The 19477-nt window shown below is 44.8% G+C and overlaps 1 protein-coding gene across 2 annotated transcripts; it reads right to left on the minus strand.

Annotated features, from left to right (window-relative positions):
- Positions 1–78: 78 nt before the first annotated feature.
- Positions 79–9061, minus strand: sqstm1 (sequestosome 1). 2 transcript variants are annotated; one of them, XR_013823404.1, is made up of 9 exons: positions 8749–9060; positions 8225–8320; positions 5539–5858; positions 4196–4367; positions 3538–3615; positions 3260–3438; positions 2922–3126; positions 590–824; positions 79–251 (listed from the first exon to the last, which is right to left on the minus strand). XR_013823404.1 is itself a non-coding variant. In XM_079891718.1 (8 exons), the coding sequence occupies exons 1-8, from the start codon at positions 8915–8917 to the stop codon at positions 670–672; spliced, it is 1374 nt and encodes a 457-aa protein (XP_079747844.1). In that variant the 5' UTR covers positions 8918–9061; the 3' UTR covers positions 79–669. The 2 variants fall into 2 exon arrangements, 1 of the variants encoding a protein (XP_079747844.1); XM_079891718.1 differs by having other exon boundaries at positions 79–824; positions 8749–9061.
- Positions 9062–19477: the final 10416 nt, after the last annotated feature.

Here is a 19477-nt window from a genome sequence, read left to right on the forward strand (position 1 = left end):
CAACCCAGGCTTCTGCTTTAACTAAACTCTGCTCACTGATTATGACATCCATAAACTCAGATTACACAAATATAGAGCTTTACTTAACACAACCTGTAAGTAATATGCATATATGATGATGATAATGATCATTAATAGCATGAAGTGTTCTAATGACAGAAATGTTGAAAATATATATATATTTTGCATAAAAGGCCAGTAATGAACTTAAGTATGTGCTAGTCACCTGAGTAATCGTTATCCTGGTCACACTTTACAATAAGGTTTCATTAGTTAACATTATTTAACTTCTTTAGTTAATATGAACTAAAACTGAGCAATGCTTCATTAGCATTTATTAATCTTAATATTCATTTCAGCACTTATTACTTTACTAGTATTTTTTAGTACTAATATTAAAATCAAATGTTGTATTTGTTAACATTAATGCACTGTGAGCTAACCTGAAAAAACAATGTATGACTATTTTTACTAACTAACATTAACGGAGATTAATAAACACTTTAATAAATGTATTTCTCATGGTTAGTTTATGTTTGTTAGTACATAAACTAATGTTGACAACTGAAACCTTACTGTAAAGTGTAACCTTAACATTTACGGCAAATTGTAGCGTATATAAAAGTATGGTAGAGTATAGCAGAGGTGTGTCCGCAGGGCTCGGCTCCTCTACTTGCGAGGGGTCTTGCAGTACTGGATGGTGTCCAGAGCCGAGCCGATGTCGAAGCCCTTGGCGTGCAGGAGTCGGGTCAGCCACCCGCCCTCGTCAGAGAAGCCCATGGACAGCATCTGGGAGAGGGACTCCACCAGCCTGGGGTCCGCGTCTGAGGGACACACACTCGTCAGGGCACTGAGCAACCGAGACCGGGGTCTCCATCATTAAACTGTGCTGAACTTTAAATATATATATATATATTGTATGTGCGGCAAAAACTCTTCAGCTTTCTAAACCCGTGTGTACTCCAGAACCTTTATAACCCCAGTCAGAGGAAGACTGAACATGCGTCTCCTCCCCGAAATAACAATAGATGAGCTTACAACGCCTCGTTAACTGTGCAGCTCCTCATCTGCATATCATTAGCATATGCATATTCATCCACGTGATGCCGTGTTTAACGGTACAAGACATCAGGAGAATATGAGATGCGGATGTGCGTCACATTACAGTGATAATCATTTAGTAGCCGATCCTCGCCTTGTGTTTCTATAAATCAAATAATTCATTAAAGGGGGGGTGAATTGCTGTTTCATGCATACTGAGTTTTTTACACTGTTAAAGAGTTGGATTCCCATGCTAAACATGGACAAAGTTTCAAAAGTTAAGTTGTACGTTTGAAGGAGTATTTTTGTTCCAAAAATACTCCTTCCGGTTTGTCACAAGTTTCGGAAAGTTTTTTTCGAGTATGGCTCTGTCTTACGTAAGATAGAGCGGAATTTCCTTATATGGGTCCTAAGGGCACTTCTCCGCGGCCGCGCGCGCACTCGCAGACCAGAGAGAGAAGAGAGCGAAAGCAGTACGTTACCTCAAAGCCCTCTGCTCGGCTTTAGGGAAGTCAATGTCACCAAAGAAGTGGGTTTTTGGTTGGCAGGGCAAGACAACCCTGCACAGATTCCCAAAGAACCCAGCGTTAAGGGAATAGTGGATGGAGTTTGTTTTTTCGAAGCATCAACGGAGGTTGTGCACGACTCTTTGTTCCCTGCATTTCGACGATGATTGTTTTATAAACAAAGCCCAGATCGACTTATTTGCAGATCGTCTAATGCTTAAGGATCGAGCAGTCATGGTGAGTAAACTACTTCAAATGTCTCTCTGTGTTGTTGTTAGATCAGTTAGCACAGCTATAGCACACCGCCCACACGGCCCGCCCCCAGCCGCTCGGTTTTTTCCGGAAAGACTCGGTACAGTCAATCTTTCACTTATAAATATAATAAAACTAAAGACGTTTTGGAGATATGAAGGATGCAATACTACTCTATAGGTACTCAAGATTAACAGGAGATTGAGTGAAAATGAGCAATTCACCCCCCCCTTTAAAAAATTAAAAAATTCATTACAGAGAAAGTTTTTCTCAATCTTTTCCACTGGCCGAATAATATCTTTAATTGCTTGATATTTTTAATGGAAACTGACAGGGCTTATTGTGCATTATTGATCATTATTAGCGTGATAATATTTCCTCAGACTGTGAGTTCTGCTGTTATCATGCGCTAATCAACATTAAAACATCATGACAGGAGAAGTGTCAAAAGCAGCGCATCCACTACTAATATTTCTACTTATTAGAATATAAAAAAATTCTCAGTAATGATTTGATGTAATTTAAGTGTTTAACTCCATTAATGAGAACGGCATATTTAATCTGAATGTGTGTATCAGATGTAAAACAGTTTAAATCATTATTTCATGTATTTAAACTGTTATTGTGAGCATGCACGGTATTTATGATTATGACTCATAATGAATATTAAAGTGGTTTTCCTTCATCAGTTCCTCAGATCTCCATCAGTGTCGTTAAACGCCTCCGTCTCTAATGTTCGTACGCAGATCAGATGTGTGTGTGAAGTGGCCGGCTCTGTGTGACGGTTATAAACGAGGCTGGACTAGGATACTCCGTTGGACGTCGGTGCAGTTTCACATCGATTGGTTATTTTAGTATATGAAGAACCAAAACGGTTATTCAAACTGGAAGTAAATTACACTGAGTAAGCAGGAAACAAACGTTTCCCCATCACTTCCATCTAACGCAAACTCCACATATTCTTGGTTATAAATACTGAAGCTTTCTACATTGTGATATGAATCACTGCATCTATAATTTGTTGTTTATGATGAGACGGCTGTGATTGGCCATTACACTCATAAGCTCCACAGAGTCATGTGCGCTGGGTTATAGTGTTTAGTGCGGCACAGATGCACTTACCCTGAGGGAGGTGTGGGTACAGCGCCGCCTCGCGCAGACCCGTGGGTCCCTGTGTGTTGCTGGAGCTGGAGCTGGTGTTCAGCGGCGCTGTGTGACCCGGCCCGTCCTCCTCCACCCTGAGCGACTGCAGCTCTCCTGTGGACGGGTCCACCTCTTTAGAGCTCAGGTGAGTCCACTCCTCGTCACTGCCCGGCTCTCGCTGGCCCTGCAGGAGCACAGCAGCTCAGTGTTAACAGGGTCACCTGGTGTGTGTGTGTGTGTGTGTGTGTGTGTGTGTGAGTGAGTGAGTGAGTGAGTGTGTGAGTGAGTGAGTGAGTGAGTGAGTGAGTGTGTCTCACCTTGGCCCCCTCGCTGAGGCTCTCCTCAGTGTTCTGGCTGCCGGGCCCCGAGCCCCGGGACAGAAGGCCCACACACCCGCTGTCGCTGCGCGCGCTGGACGGCCCGCTGGAGGCCGGAGTCGCTGATGTCACTGTGGCCCGCTTGCCCTCGTGCTCCACGTCGATGTCCACGTCTATCCCTGCAGAAAACAGCCATTATTACCCAACATGCCCATCAGAAAAGCAGTGTTAAAGCTAATAATGTTTGGTGAAGGGAAGAAACCCAAGCAGGGACTGACCGAGAGGACTCAACAAGGCCGCCACTTCTTCTCCGATGTTCTTCAGGTACTCCATGTTGGCCTGGGAAGAGGCGGAGCCTGTGGAGGAACACACGGGGATGATGGTCTGCGGCACGGTAACAATATTTATCAGCTCATAATTCATACAGTGCTATGCATAAGTTTAGACACCCATGCTGAAGTTGACTAAAAAGAGGAATAAAAAATCATCTTTTGGAAATTGAACTTAATGAACTTAATTGAACTTAATGCCTTAATTAAAAAAATTAGGAAATATAGCACTGTATATACACTGCAGTTCAAACAGTTTGGGGTCGGTAAGATGTTAATGTTTTAAAAGAGTCTCTTCTGCTCACCAACGCTGCATTTATTTGATTAAAATACAAAAATTAATAATATTATTAAATATTATGACAATTTAAAATAACTGTTTTCTATTTGAATATATTTAAAAATATTCCTGTGATCAAAGCTGAATGTTCAGCATCATTACTCCAGTCTTCAGTGTCACATGATCCTTCAGAAATCACTCTAATATGAGGATTTGAGGATCAAGAAACATTTATGATTATTATCAGTGTTGAAAACAGTTGTTGATGAATGTAAAGTTGAAGAGTGAACACAGTTATGGACAGTGACTGCTCTGATCTCATCTCACCGTCAGTGTTCTCAGGAGCGTCCTGCTTCGGCTGGTCTCCGGAGGGGTTCTGCTGAGCCTGGTTCTGGGCCTGAGCTTGAGCATTAGCATTAGCATTAGCATGAGCCTGAGCCTGGCTATTCGCCCACATGCAGTGTCTCATCTTACGCCACAACTTCCCACGAGGAAACCACTGCACACAGAAGCTCTCGTTTAATCAATCGCCACATTATTACTTGAAAACAACATGTATACATTAAAATACAGCTGCAACTAACAGTTATTTTCATCATTTGTTGGCCAATTAAAAAGCCCCAATTTTCTTTTTTCTTTAACAAAACACACTATTCCACATCCTGGCCAAAGCTGTCCTTCACACTAATGTGCTAACTGAACGCTATGAAAACAGTGAATATATCTATATCTATATCTATATCTATGCTATGTGCAAAAGAGCTATAAAACAAAAGGACAGTTTAAATCCCTACATTAAAAATGAAGATGATAATAAAGATAATAAATAAAAGCACAAACTCAGAGTTCGCAGATAAGAGGAATGTTCTGCAGGAACACACACACGTTCACTCCTGTTACGGTCATTTCTTAAGGCCCTTGCACACTGAGTCCGAAATTCGCATCCGAAACTTTTGCACGTTAAAAAATAAATACGACCTCACGTTGTGTCAATCACTCTTGCACACTGCCTCCGAAACTTTCGCCCGTAAAAATTTTCGGTGTTTTCCGCATCCGTAGCTCAAGCATTTTGAATGTTTTGACAATTTAGAGCCACCGAATCACGAATATTCACGCAACGCAAAATTTCGACTCAGTGTGCAAGGACCTTAAATGTTAGAAACGTCTAACATATACATTTATTTACACACAGTTACCACTATCATAAAATACTTGAATTGCCAATACTTCAATGTTGATTTTTAAACCTAACTTTAACGTCCAACAACAGATATTTCAGCAAAATGAATATTTGTGCGCTGAATATTAACGGTCTTCCTCTGTAATGCGCCGGTGCTCTCTCAGTGAAGTCTGAAGAGTAACACAGACTGATACTCGTGTGGATCAGTAACACTCACAGGTAAGGATATAACCGACTGTGCTGAGGGAACATATCACACACTAAACACACACACACATCTGTCATAAGGCCATGTTAAAGCGGCGCTGTGCAGTTTTGGCTTTCGCTTTGTGCTCGCGGTTCCTCTATAGAGCTCGTAATTTTATGCGACTGGTGGAAAGTTTTCCGTACACGCGACTAATCGCTAATGGCATTCGCTGTCGCTGATGTTCATTATGGAGTGTGTGTATGAGTGTTTGCAGTAAAGCACACAGCAGGGAGGGCGCGTCACCTCGAACATGTTGCTCAGGGGGTGCAGGATGGGCAGCATGGCGTGCTCCTTGTGGAGGCCCTGGCCCTGGCAGGAGGAGCACAGGTCGTAGTCCGGGCACACCGTGCACTTGAAGCGGGTCCCCGGCACCGGGCCCTCGCAGCCGTCACAGGTCACCCCGGGGTGCACCGGCGGGGGGTGGTGGGGGGGCGGGGGGCCTGGGGGGCCCATGTGAGGAGGGCCCATGTGAGGAGGGCCCATGTGAGGGTGTCCGTGAGGCCCGGGGAACGAGAACCCAGGGAACCCGTGAGGAGAGGAGTCGCGTCTGTGCTCCTTTCTCTCTGAAGAGGGGAGAAATATGAGTTATTAATCAGAGATGTCTGTGTCTAGTCTGGCCAAACTCCTCTTACAGTCATCAATTTGATAACACTTTATTTTACAGTGTCCTCGTTACATATGTTACATGTACTTACCGTAGTAATAACTGTAAATTATGCATAATTACATGCAACTAACCCTCAACCAAATCCTACCCTTTTTTTACGCAATTCATTATTATTACTCAGTACTTAAATATATTATTACACTGTAACAATTACACCTTAAAATAAAGTGTAACCATGAATTTCTATTCGCATTCTTTGCATTTAATGTCATCATCATACACTTTTCCCACCAAAAGAGATTAAATGAATAAATAAGCTTTCCATCGATATTGGTTTGTTAGGATAGGACAATATTTGGCTGGAAAAAAAAATCGAAACATTGAGAAAATCTCCTTTAAAGTTGTTCTTTATGTTGGTGATTGTGCTGCATTCACTCACACAAATACATGTTTTATATATTTACGGTAGGAAATTTACACAATATCTTCATGGAACATGATCTTTACTTAATATCCTAATGATTTTTGGCATAAAAAAAATCTATAATTTTGACCCATACAATGTATTGTTAGCTATTGCCACAGATAAACCCGTGCGACTCGAGACTGGTTTCGTGATCCAGGGTCATGTATTATGTAAGTGGCAAGTAGCAGGAGAGGAAGCAGGGACACAGACGTTATAGTATTCTAGACCTCAAATGCAAAGAATGAACTCAAGAACACTATTCAAACAGTCTATATAAAGGGAAAATCCAGCTTTTAATGTTGTTTATGTGTCTATGTGGTGTTTTTAATCTGCTTTAAGACAAACCATGTGTAAGTTCATAAGTCGACAGCATTGCTGAGTATTTCCTCCTTAAAACTGCAGTGAACCAAAGACAGTCTCAAAAACACGCTTTGAAATCGCTGGTGTTTCTGACGTCACAAACTACCTTGTAACCAATCAGATCAACGTGTGATCGTCAACCAGTGGATCTCTGAGCTGAGGGAGTGAGTGGAGGCGGGGCTCATTTGCATATTCATAGAACCGCGCATACTAAATGAGGCAAGGGTGTCGAGTTACATTCAAGATATTTTAAGGCATGAAGAAAAACACTTACATGTGTAATTTTGGTGATCAAAGATGAGTTTTAAGGGATAAAATGATTGACCACAGGGGGACTTTAAATAAAATAAAAACATTAAATCCAAAAAAAAAAGAAAAACAGCCAGGTAGTGTAACCATCAGGTAACAAGAAAGTATTTCCTTGAATACTCCTGTGCACACATTTGTTTAAACAAATTTCCAATAGTTACAACATTTGACCTGAACTAACCAAGCCTTTTCATAAATCTCTTACTTTTCAATTACATCTGCTGACTTTGACACATGGGTGAAAGGAGGATTCAAAGCATTCATAACACAGCTTTTGTGAATCACTTCAACAGAAGTGACAACTGACACCGGTAGGCTCAGTGACAACATGAATGCAGTGTGTCCAGATTACATGCATACTATATAGTGTCTACTGTGGCAGGGCTCGCCTGAGTAGTGGACGAGAAGAGGCTCAGTCCAACAGGTTTAAATGAGTCGGTTAATAAACGGACAGATCATTAACACCACTGGTCTATTAATAGACGCATATCCAGAGTGTGGAAGCTAGATTAGCATCGCGTTTACTTAATGTGCATTTCTGTCTATACGTGCGTTCACTATACAGTAGAGATGACGAGTCAGTGTCATCAACTTCATCTTTACAGCCCACACTGACTCAGAAAACATCAATAATTATCAGAAGTTATTTAAATTAATATCAAACGTGCCACTACTAATGTACGACTAGACGTGGGCAGCCTGATGAAGTTCGCTCTTATTCAGAACCAGTTCCTCCTCAGAGAGTGTGTGATTCTGGACACAGCCACAGTCGTAAAGGTTTAATGGGCCTCAGTGACACTTCCTGTTTATGGTTTTCTAGTCACATGACCACACAATGGCTCAGTGCATTCTGATCTGGCTTTGGTTTTATGACTGTTTTATACAGTTACACTACCTAGTCTTTGTTTTTAATACTTTCAATGTTCATAATAGAAGAGTGTAACCGTGTATTGAAAATTATAGTGAAGTCATGGTGTGTTTAAACTGCATTTCACTGTATTTATGAGTAGCTTAATAGAGCCGTAAAACGAGAGAACCACATCACCGACACTTATAAGGTGAGGCGAGGTGTTTAAGTAGAGCGATCTTTAAATGTGGACCAAACTGCACTAAAATCTACGTGAATAGATATATAATATGTTCCAGTACGCCTAATGAGAAGTATCTTGTATGTGATTGTGACTTACGCTTGATGAAGAGCCGGAAGGTGTCGTCCTTCACCAGAGCCAAACCCATCATCAGCTCGTCGTCAGAGGAGAAAGCGATCAGGTCACCGTCCTCATCTACACACAACACACAGTCACCATTATGCTGATCATGTTTACATTTCATGTAGATTCTGGATATAACAATCATTTCACATGACATGTCATTTAATAGTATTATAATGCTCACAAAACTTTGTATTAGGGTGTCAATACGCAACAACAAAAAAACTACATCTTACAATATAGTACCATATAAAAAAACAAAACTTAATAAATTTTATTTTATTTTATTTTGAAGAGATTCACTTTCCTAAAAGTGTCAGTTATATGTTGACAGTATAAGGTCAACATAAAGTGACAATATATTAGTGACAATTAGTGAATCTCATTTAGACTTCGTGTAGTTCAGTTAAAACATCATGTTAAGCTGTTGAAATTGAGATAAGATAATAATAGTATGTTTACATACACGTACGATACATTTTTAAAACAATCTGACGTACCTTTATAGTGCATTTGAAAGGGCGCAGTCCCGAGACCGACGAAAACATCGAGCACTTTTCTCTTCAAATACTCGAAACTTGTTGACACGTCCTGATCCACGGCGAAGCGACGGATCTCCTTGTTACAGTCGTCCTTCCCGAGCAGGTACGCTTTCACTGTCATCGACATTTTAGCGCAGATATCGTGTTTAGGCGAACCTTTAGACGTGTTGCGCAGCAGAAATCCTCTTCTTGAACGCGAGCGCTGAGTGCGTGAGAGTGCGTGAGAATGCGTCTCCTCCTCAGCCCTCAGTTCCGTATATACTCCTGCGACGTCATATGCAAAATCCTGCGCGCGTTCAGCCAATCGTAGACGCGAGCGCAGGTTTGGAGGCGTGGCCTCGCGCGTCTCACAGGAGGACAGGGTTCATGTTGACTTTGATCATGTGAGTCGCATTAGAAAACAGAGTGGCCTGAGGAATGACATGGCAATATATATGAGGGGAAATTCCCTCCGAATAACCCACTCCATCACGGCCAAACAATACAGCATCATCATAAACATGCGATATTAATAAACACACTGTGAATGTCATCTCATTCTCCACTAGCTACATATATAACTTGAGACAGGGAATGCCACACAACCTCTCTCTCTCTACAGCTGTATAATAATACAGTTAAACACGTTTTTTTTCACATGTATATTATTATATATGTATATATTAATTTATTGAAATATTGATATATGATGTTGATGTAGTGGCTGTTTTCCCACACGTGTGATCCTGCTGTCAGTGTGAGCATGAACTCCTCACTCCAGCTCTACTAACCCGCATATACTGCTGTGTTTCTGCTACACTAGTGAATAAAGTGCTGTGTCATCATGAGTGACGGCCCTTACAGCCCACACACACACACACACACATGTGCAATCATGTCCCAACATTCTCTGACTAAATAAACATTACATCAAAAAAGATCAACCAAATTCTATAGGTTTCTCTATCTCTTGGTTTCTTCTATCTAAATTCTAATACAATTATTTTTACATTAATTATATAATGAATGTTCTATTTCTTAAAACCAGGTATAAATCTCATCAATTTAGTTTTTAAGCATTTTTACATCTATTCCAAAAATAATAACCAAAGGCAGTAACAAAATATATTTTATTTGTGAAATGATGTTCAGCTTTTCTTTTTAATAGTCATTTTATTTTCGGATCATCAGTTATCAAGCTCAGTAAACACTGGTCCGACACGGAGATGTGGGTTAGGCTCAGGGTTAGGGTTAGGCTTGTGTAAGGGTCAGGGTCAGGGTCAGGTCAGGTCAGGTCAGGATTAGGGTTAGGGTTAGGGTCAGGGTCAGGGTTAGGGTTAGGGTTATAGCACCAAGCTGATTGACTGATAGAAAACCCACAGTCATCACAGTTTTAGGACATTTCAAATTTGATTTTGATGTGTCATAATGCAGTGATATTCCAGTGTCTGAGTTGTTTACTTATTTTTTTTTTAAAGTCTTCTCATTAACAATGTTGTTCATTCTGGCGATTCACAAATGCGCACAAAAAACAAGACACGCGATTTATTGCATGAACCAGTCATATCCAATCATAACCAGTCATATCCAATCATAACCAGTCATATCCAATCATAACCAGTCATATCCAATCATAACCAGTCATATCCAATCATAACCAGTCATATCCAATCATAACCAGTCATAATCAATCATAACCAATCATAACCAGTCATATCCAATCATAACCAATCATATCGTATCCAATAATATCCAATCACAGCTCAATGGAGGATTGCCTGCTCTCACGTGACTTTCCCCCCATTCATTCTCAATAACCCACATTTTGTAACATTTGCATTGTTTTATTTTTGTAATATGGATTATTTTCTCATCCATTACTGCCTACTACTGAAACGCCCCAGTTAAAGAAATTGTGTTGATGTGTATATATACCACAATACCAGAAATGTCAAGTCACATTAATTTCTATTATGTTTATACAATATATTGGATCGTTTAAAGCAGCTTCACAGTGATTATCAGGAAAATAATAATCAAGGATGTAAACTTCATCAAATATGAGACAAATTCAAATCCCTCTGTAAAGTAACTCTAAAGAGACAAGTCAGTTGTGTGAAGACTTATGACTTTTATTAATAATAATAAAATATGAACATCCATATCTTTCAACTTTATCTTTGAATAGATGACCTCAGTTTCAGCTACATGTAACTTTCAGTGTTGACATGTGATGGTGACTCGAGTTCGTGCTCCCGCCCTGACCTACATTATTCACAACATTTTCCACACACTCTTTATTCTCGAAGCCTCCCTTTTCTCTCTTTTCTTTATTCTCGAAGTCTCCTGAAGAGTCCCAGCGCGGGAGAATGCCGTCACTCCGGCGCGAGGAGGGCGTGGCTCGGTCACATGACTCTGAATCACGCGCGTCACATGACTGTGTTTACAGGCAACAGTGGCTGATGATGAGATCACTCATATTCACTCATATTCACTCATATTCGCCCTCACAGCTTTAGCTTTAACATCGCCGTGAATAAGCAGAAACCCTCATTTCGAGACGCTTTTCCCTCAGCATGCTCTTCTGTTATCAGATTCCTGCCTCTATGTAGGATTTGCCTTCTGTTTAAATTAATCTGTGTCTAATTGTGTACATTAACCTTGTGTCAGACCTTTTTACCACAGTATACGGTGGGCAGATTTCTGAAACGGAGTCAGAATGCTGTCACTGAAAGCTCATGTCGAATTATTAAAAAACACCTGCGGACAATACAATTTTGTATTTTTTTGTTTTGTTTTTTCACTGTGAATATGTCTACTGTATACAGTAATTATAACTTGTTTGTGCTTTTGGAAATGGATCTTAATTATCCCTAATTAGGCTTATTATTATTATAATTATCAGGTCTGCCAACTTTTGAGTTAAGCTTGGAGTGAGAATTATTGGAGGGATGTAAAAAAAACCTTGCATCACAGTAAGTGTATTGTGATGGTCAAAACATTTGGTAACTAAACAGAATTGAATTAAGTTTAGTGAAAACCTGTCACAATGTTTACATGGTAGGCTACAATGACTGTTTATTATTGCTTGACACATATTTCACGATTTCAATTCAATTCTAGTGATTTGATTCTGATCTTGATTCAATATCGATTCATTTGGATTAATGTTAGGTACAATAGATACATGTTCATTTTTCTCAAGAAAATCAAATATCACACCTAATGCTGTAAACATACAGGGAGGCCTATCAGCTATTATTATAATTAAAGATTGAAAATAACAACTCAAATTAAATATAATGTGTTTTTTTATTATAAGAAAACGTTTTTAACTGTTTAATGATATTTTAAATATGTAATATAGAGCACATATTTAGCAAAATACTCCGAGCACATATTTAGCAAAATACTCCTAGCTCATTTTTCTAGTAAACTAACATGCTATGGTCATTAAATGGCTTTAAATTAAATGGAGGTAAATTTAGTGTTTTCGACTCCAGCTGTTTTATTGACCTCTTACTGGTTGAAAAACACTGATTGATGGATATATTTTGGGCCCTATGAAAGAATATGAGGTTGGCCCCCTACTGCACCCATTCCATTAATAAAACCCACCTCTGGAGGCCCTAAAGTGCGTGGGCCCTTAGAATAGTCCTGACTTTCACCCCATTAGCAGCGCCCATATACATTTCGGTAAGTTGTAACGTTACTGTATCTTTCAACATATCTATTGTTCATTTGTTTATTCGTGGGAATTTGTTTCATATCAGAAGTAATCTGCTCTGTGTTGTCTGCATGAGAAAATGGGTGTGTCGATTGCGTGAGTCTCGCGCTGAATGCCAGAGTTTGCATAAATAGGCTCATCTTGAGCTCAGAGTAAGAGCTCTCAGCGCCCTCTGGTGGCACCATCACTGCGCCATTGCTCTGTTAGTGTTAGGGCTTTTTGCGGTGTATTTGAGGGCTGTTTTGAACGTGCTGTAAAACGGGGAGATTCCCGGGTACACAGGACACCAAACACCGAGAGTGTCCCATGAAAACGGGAACGTCTGTCATCCTGCGGTCCATGATGGAGTGTCACGTGACTCCTGCGGAGATATTCTGACACACCGAGAGTGCTCGCAAGATGGCGGTGTTGTCTAGGAGCAGGTCATGTTGATTTGGAGAGTTTAAACTTTAAAGTAGGTTGTTAAGTAAATGTAATTTAACCACGTTAACAATTCCAGCAGCAATATGTTATTGGTTAGTTACTGATTTGGTTTCATCAGATTATTAGCACACTAACCCTCTGCAGATCCTCAGAAGTCTGTGTTCTCAAATAAATCCACTCTGTATTTCAAGTGCCTCAAACCTCTCCTGGTGTGTTTATCGGAGTTTAAAGCAGTTCCTGCTAGATCGTCTTGGCTCGTTGTGAAGGTTCGTCTCATTACAATCTGTTTAGAAACTAGAGGTTCTCCAGAGAATTTCACTTTACAATCTGACAGCTGCCAACTCTTAACTATCGGCAGTTTTAATATGCAAATATGAGGCAAGTGATAGTTTGAGACAGCCAGTGAAGGTGCATCTGTCATGGAAACTACTTTTGTGTGTGTGTGTGTGTGTGTGTGTGTGTATTGGCACAGCACTCTGCAGAAATAATCTGTCTACTCAAACCTCCACTGTTTGGCAGATCTTCAATTGTAGAAGTGCTGGAACTGGGCGATCGAGGCCTGCTTTCTCTCCAGAGTCTCAGATGAAACAATGACAGGCTGAAACATCACATAGATCTGATTAATTATCTACAGTGCAGCAGAACTCGCAAGTAACTCATCCTGTAAGAAACTGTATCTGTCAATCACTCCCTTCTCTTTAAGAAGAATGATATATTTATGAGGATAAATCTGTGCACTTATCAACTGAAGCACATAAATCAATAGTCCATCTATCCGTGCATCCATCCATCTGTCCGTCAATCCATCTGTCCATCCATCGGTCTGTCCGTACATCCATCCATCCCTCCGTCCATCCATCTGTCCGTTCATCTATCCCTCCATCCATCCATCTGTGCATCCATCCATCTGTCCGTACATGAATGAATGAGTGAATGAATGAGGCATTTATATATCGCTTTCATATGCTATAGGTGGAGACAGAGCTCTCGCCACACACCTGCTATAGGTGGAGACAGAGCTCTCGCCACACACCAGCTATAGGTGGAGACAGTGCGCTCGCCACACACCAGCTATAGGTGGAGACAGCTCTCACCACACACCAGCTATAGGTGGAGACAGAGCTCTCACCACACACCAGCTATAGGTGGAGCCAAGCTGGAGCCAGTGCTCTCACCACACACCAGCTATAGGTGGAGACAGTGCTCTCGCCACACACCAGCTATAGGTGGAGACAGCGCTCTCGCCACACACCAGCTATAGGTGGAGCCAAGCTGGAGCCAGTGCTCTCACCACACACCAGCTATAGGTGGAGACAGTGCTCTCGCCACACACCTGCTATAGGTGGAGACAGAGCTCTCGCCACACACCAGCTATAGGTGGAGACAGTGCGCTCGCCACACACCAGCTATAGGTGGAGACAGTGCGCTCGCCACACACCAGCTATAGGTGGAGCCAGTGCTCTCGCCACACACCTGCTATAGGTGGAGACAGAGCTTTCGCCACACACCAGCTATAGGTGGAGACAGTGCTCTCGCCACACACCAGCTATATGTGGAGCCAAGCTGGAGCCACACACCAGCTATAGGTGGAGCTAGAGCTCTCGCCACACACCAGCTATAGGTGGAGACAGTGCTCTCGCCACACACCAGCTATAGGTGGAGACAGTGCTCTCGCCACACACCTGCTATAGGTGGAGACAGAGCTCTCGCCACACACCAGCTATAGGTGGAGACAGTGCTCTCGCCACACACCAGCTATAGGTGGATACAGTGCTCTCGCCACACACCAGCTATAGGTGGATACAGTGCGCTCGCCACACACCAGCTATAGGTGGATACAGTGCTCTCGCCACACACCAGCTATAGGTGGAGACAGTGCTCTCGCCACACACCAGCTATAGGTGGAGCCAGTGCTCTCGCCACACACCAGCTATAGGTGGAGACAGTGCTCTCGCCACACACCAGCTATAGGTGGAGACAGTGCTCTCGCCACACACCAGCTATAGGGGGATACAGTGCGCTCGCCACACACCTGCTATAGGTGGAGACAGTGCGCTCGCCACACACCTGCTATAGGTAGAGCCAGTGCGCTCACCACACACCAGCTATAGGTGGAGACAGTGCGCTCTCCACACACCAGCTATAGGTGGATACAGTGCTCTCGCCACACACCAGCTATAGGTGGAGCCAGTGTGCCCGCCACACACCAGCTATAGGTGGATACAGTGCTCTTGCCACACACCAGCTATAGGTAGAGCCAGTGCGCTCACCACACACCAGCTATAGGTGGAGACAGTGCGCTCTCCACACACCAGCTATAGGTAGAGCCAGTGCGCTCACCACACACCAGCTATAGGTGGAGACAGTGCGCTCTCCACACACCAGCTATAGGTGGATACAGTGCTCTCGCCACACACCAGCTATAGGTGGAGCCAGTGCGCCCGCCACACACCAGCTATAGGTGGATACAGTGCTCTCGCCACACACCAGCTATAGGTGGAGACAGTGCGCTCGCCACACACCAGCTATAGGTGGAGACAGTGCTCTCGCCACACACCAGCTATAGGTGGAGACAGAGCTCTCACCACACACCAGCTATAGGTGGAGCCAAGCTGGAGCCAGTGCTCTCACCACACACCAGCTATAGGTGGAGACAGTGCTCTCGCCACACACCAGCTATAGGTGGAGACAGCGCTCTCGCCACACACCAGCTATAGGTGGAGCCAAGCTGGAGCCAGTGCTCTCACCACACACCAGCTATAGGTGGAGACAGTGCTCTCGCCACACACCTGCTATAGGTGGAGACAGAGCTCTCGCCACACACCAGCTATAGGTGGAGACAGTGCGCTCGCCACACACCAGCTATAGGTGGAGACAGTGCGCTCGCCACACACCAGCTATAGGTGGAGCCAGTGCTCTCGCCACACACCTGCTATAGGTGGAGACAGAGCTTTCGCCACACACCAGCTATAGGTGGAGACAGTGCTCTCGCCACACACCAGCTATATGTGGAGCCAAGCTGGAGCCACACACCAGCTATAGGTGGAGCTAGAGCTCTCGCCACACACCAGCTATAGGTGGAGACAGTGCTCTCGCCACACACCAGCTATAGGTGGAGACAGTGCTCTCGCCACACACCTGCTATAGGTGGAGACAGAGCTCTCGCCACACACCAGCTATAGGTGGAGACAGTGCTCTCGCCACACACCAGCTATAGGTGGATACAGTGCTCTCGCCACACACCAGCTATAGGTGGATACAGTGCGCTCGCCACACACCAGCTATAGGTGGATACAGTGCTCTCGCCACACACCAGCTATAGGTGGAGACAGTGCTCTCGCCACACACCAGCTATAGGTGGAGCCAGTGCTCTCGCCACACACCAGCTATAGGTGGAGACAGTGCTCTCGCCACACACCAGCTATAGGTGGAGACAGTGCTCTCGCCACACACCAGCTATAGGGGGATACAGTGCGCTCGCCACACACCTGCTATAGGTGGAGACAGTGCGCTCGCCACACACCTGCTATAGGTAGAGCCAGTGCGCTCACCACACACCAGCTATAGGTGGAGACAGTGCGCTCTCCACACACCAGCTATAGGTGGATACAGTGCTCTCGCCACACACCAGCTATAGGTGGAGCCAGTGTGCCCGCCACACACCAGCTATAGGTGGATACAGTGCTCTTGCCACACACCAGCTATAGGTAGAGCCAGTGCGCTCACCACACACCAGCTATAGGTGGAGACAGTGCGCTCTCCACACACCAGCTATAGGTAGAGCCAGTGCGCTCACCACACACCAGCTATAGGTGGAGACAGTGCGCTCACCACACACCAGCTATAGGTGGAGACAGTGCGCTCTCCACACACCAGCTATAGGTGGATACAGTGCTCTCGCCACACACCAGCTATAGGTGGAGCCAGTGCGCCCGCCACACACCAGCTATAGGTGGATACAGTGCTCTCGCCACACACCAGCTATAGGTGGAGACAGTGCGCTCGCCACACACCAGCTATAGGTGGAGACAGTGCTCTCGCCACACACCAGCTATAGGTGGAGCCAGTGCTCTCGCCACACACCTGCTATAGGTGGAGACAGAGCTCTCGCCACACACCAGCTATAGGTGGAGCCAGTGCGCTCGCCACACACCAGCTATAGGTGGAGCCAGTGCGCTCGCCACACACCAGCTATAGGTGGAGACAGCGCTCTCGCCACACACCAGCTATAGGTGGAGACAGCGCGCTCGCCACACTCCAGCTATAGGTGGAGCCAGTGCTCTCACCACACACCAGCTATAGGTGGAGACAGAGCGCCACCACCCACCAGCTATAGGTGGAGACAGAGCGCTCGCCACACACACACCAGCTATAGGTGGAGCCAGTGCTCTCTCCACACACCTGCTATAGGTGGAGACAGTGCGCTCGCCACACACCAGCTATAGGTGGAGCCAGTGCTCTCAACACACCAGCTATAGGTGGAGACAGAGCGCTCGCCACACACACACCAGCTATAGGTGGAGACAGAGCACTCACACACACACCAGCTATAGGTGGAGACAGTGCGCTCGCCACACACCAGCTATAGGTGGAGCCAGAGCACTCACACACACACCAGCTATAGGTGGAGCCAGTGCTCTGGAGACAGTGCTCTCACCACACACCAGCTATAGGTGGAGACAGTGCGCTCGCCACACACCAGCTATAGGTGGAGCCAGTGCGCTCGCCACACACCAGCTATAGGTGGAGACAGTGCTCTCTCCACACACCAGCTATAGGTGGAGACAGCGCTCTCGCCACACACCAGCTATAGGTGGAGCCAGTGCGCTCGCCACACACCAGCTATAGGTGGAGACAGTGCGCTCGCCACACACCAGCTATAGGTGGATACAGTGCGCTCGCCACACACCTGCTATAGGTGGAGACAGTGCGCTCGCCACACACCAGCTATAGGTGGAGCCAGTGCGCTCGCCACACACCAGCTATAGGTGGAGACAGTGCGCTCGCCACACACCAGCTATAGGTGGATACAGTGCGCTCGCCACACACCTGCTATAGGTGGAGACAGTGCTCTCGCCACACACCAGCTATAGGTGGATACAGTGCGCTCGCCACACACCTGCTATAGGTGGAGACAGTGCTCTCGCCACACACCAGCTATAGGTGGATACAGTGCTCTCGCCACACACCAGCTATAGGTGGAGCCAGTGCGCTCGCCACACACCAGCTATAGGTGGATACAGTGCTCTCTCCACACACCAGTTATAGGTGGATACAGCGCTCTCTCCACACACCAGCTATAGGTGGAGCCAGTGCGCTCGCCACACACCAGCTATAGGTGGAGCCAGTGCTTTCGCCACACACCAGCTATAGGTGGAGCCAGTGCTCTCGCCACACACCAGCTATAGGTGGAGCCAGTGCTCTCGCCACACACCAGCTATAGGTGGAGCCAGTGCTCTCGCCACACACCTGCTATAGGTGGAGCCAGTGCTCTCCCCACACACCTGCTATAGGTGGAGACAGTGCTCTCGCCACACACCAGCTATAGGTGGAGACAGTGCTCTCGCCACACACCAGCTATAGGTGGAGCCAGTGCTCTCGCCACACACCAGCTATAGGTGGAGCCAGTGCTCTCGCCACACACCTGCTATAGGTGGAGCCAGTGCTCTCCCCACACACCTGCTATAGGTGGAGACAGTGCTCTCGCCACACACCAGCTATAGGTGGAGCCAGTGCTCTCGCCACACACCAGCTATAGGTGGAGCCAGTGCTCTCGCCACACACCAGCTATAGGTGGAGCCAGTGCTCTCTCCACACACCAGCTATAGGTGGAGCCAGTGCTCTCGCCACACACCAGCTATAGGTGGAGCCAGTGCTCTCGCCACACACCTGCTATAGGTGGAGCCAGTGCTCTCCCCACACACCTGCTATAGGTGGAGACAGTGCTCTCGCCACACACCTGCTATAGGTGGAGACAGTGCTCTCGCCACACACCAGCTATAGGTGGAGCCAGTGCGCTCGCCACACACCTGCTATAGGTGGAGACAGTGCTCTCGCCACACACCAGCTATAGGTGGAGACAGTGCTCTCGCCACACACCAGCTATAGGTGGAGACAGAGAGAGGGATAGTGCTAATTCAATGGATGGGGATTATTAGGAGGGCATGGTTGGTAAGGGCCATTGGATGGGATGTGGCCAGGACATCCATCCATCATTCTATCTATCCATCTATCCATTCATCCATCTGTCTAAAACAGAATGATTATATATCTCTGTATATTTACTATAAAACGAATCCTTTTGACCCGAGACTACATATAGAAGGAAAATATATTTTAATGTACTTCAAGGGGAAAGAAAATAAATTTCCAATCCTAAAATACATTTGGGTGAATGCAAAAGGTATATTATTTTGTTACTAAGTTATTTGACATAATACAAATTGAAAATATATTAAAATATGTTTTATATAGGCCCATTAACATTATTATATACTGAAAAGCAATGAGGACAAATAAGAATCCTATCGAAGCAATATAGATTTGTCCATTTATAGA

Source organism: Squalius cephalus (genome assembly GCF_949319135.1).
Source record: "Squalius cephalus genome assembly, chromosome: 14".
NCBI lineage: Eukaryota > Metazoa > Chordata > Actinopteri > Cypriniformes > Leuciscidae > Squalius > Squalius cephalus.

Excerpts from the sequence above, each read along its gene's own strand:
- sqstm1 (XM_079891718.1), bottom strand. The coding sequence starts at position 8,917 with ATGTCGATGACAGTGAAAGCGTACCTGCTCGGGAAGGACGACTGTAAC. Across the intron at positions 4,368-5,538 it reads CCCTGAGCAACATGTTCGAG|TGGTTTCCTCGTGGGAAGTT; the intron begins GTGACGCGCCCT and ends TTCTGTGTGCAG. Across the intron at positions 3,127-3,259 it reads GCCTCAGCGAGGGGGCCAAG|GGCCAGCGAGAGCCGGGCAG; the intron begins GTGAGACACACT and ends GTGCTCCTGCAG.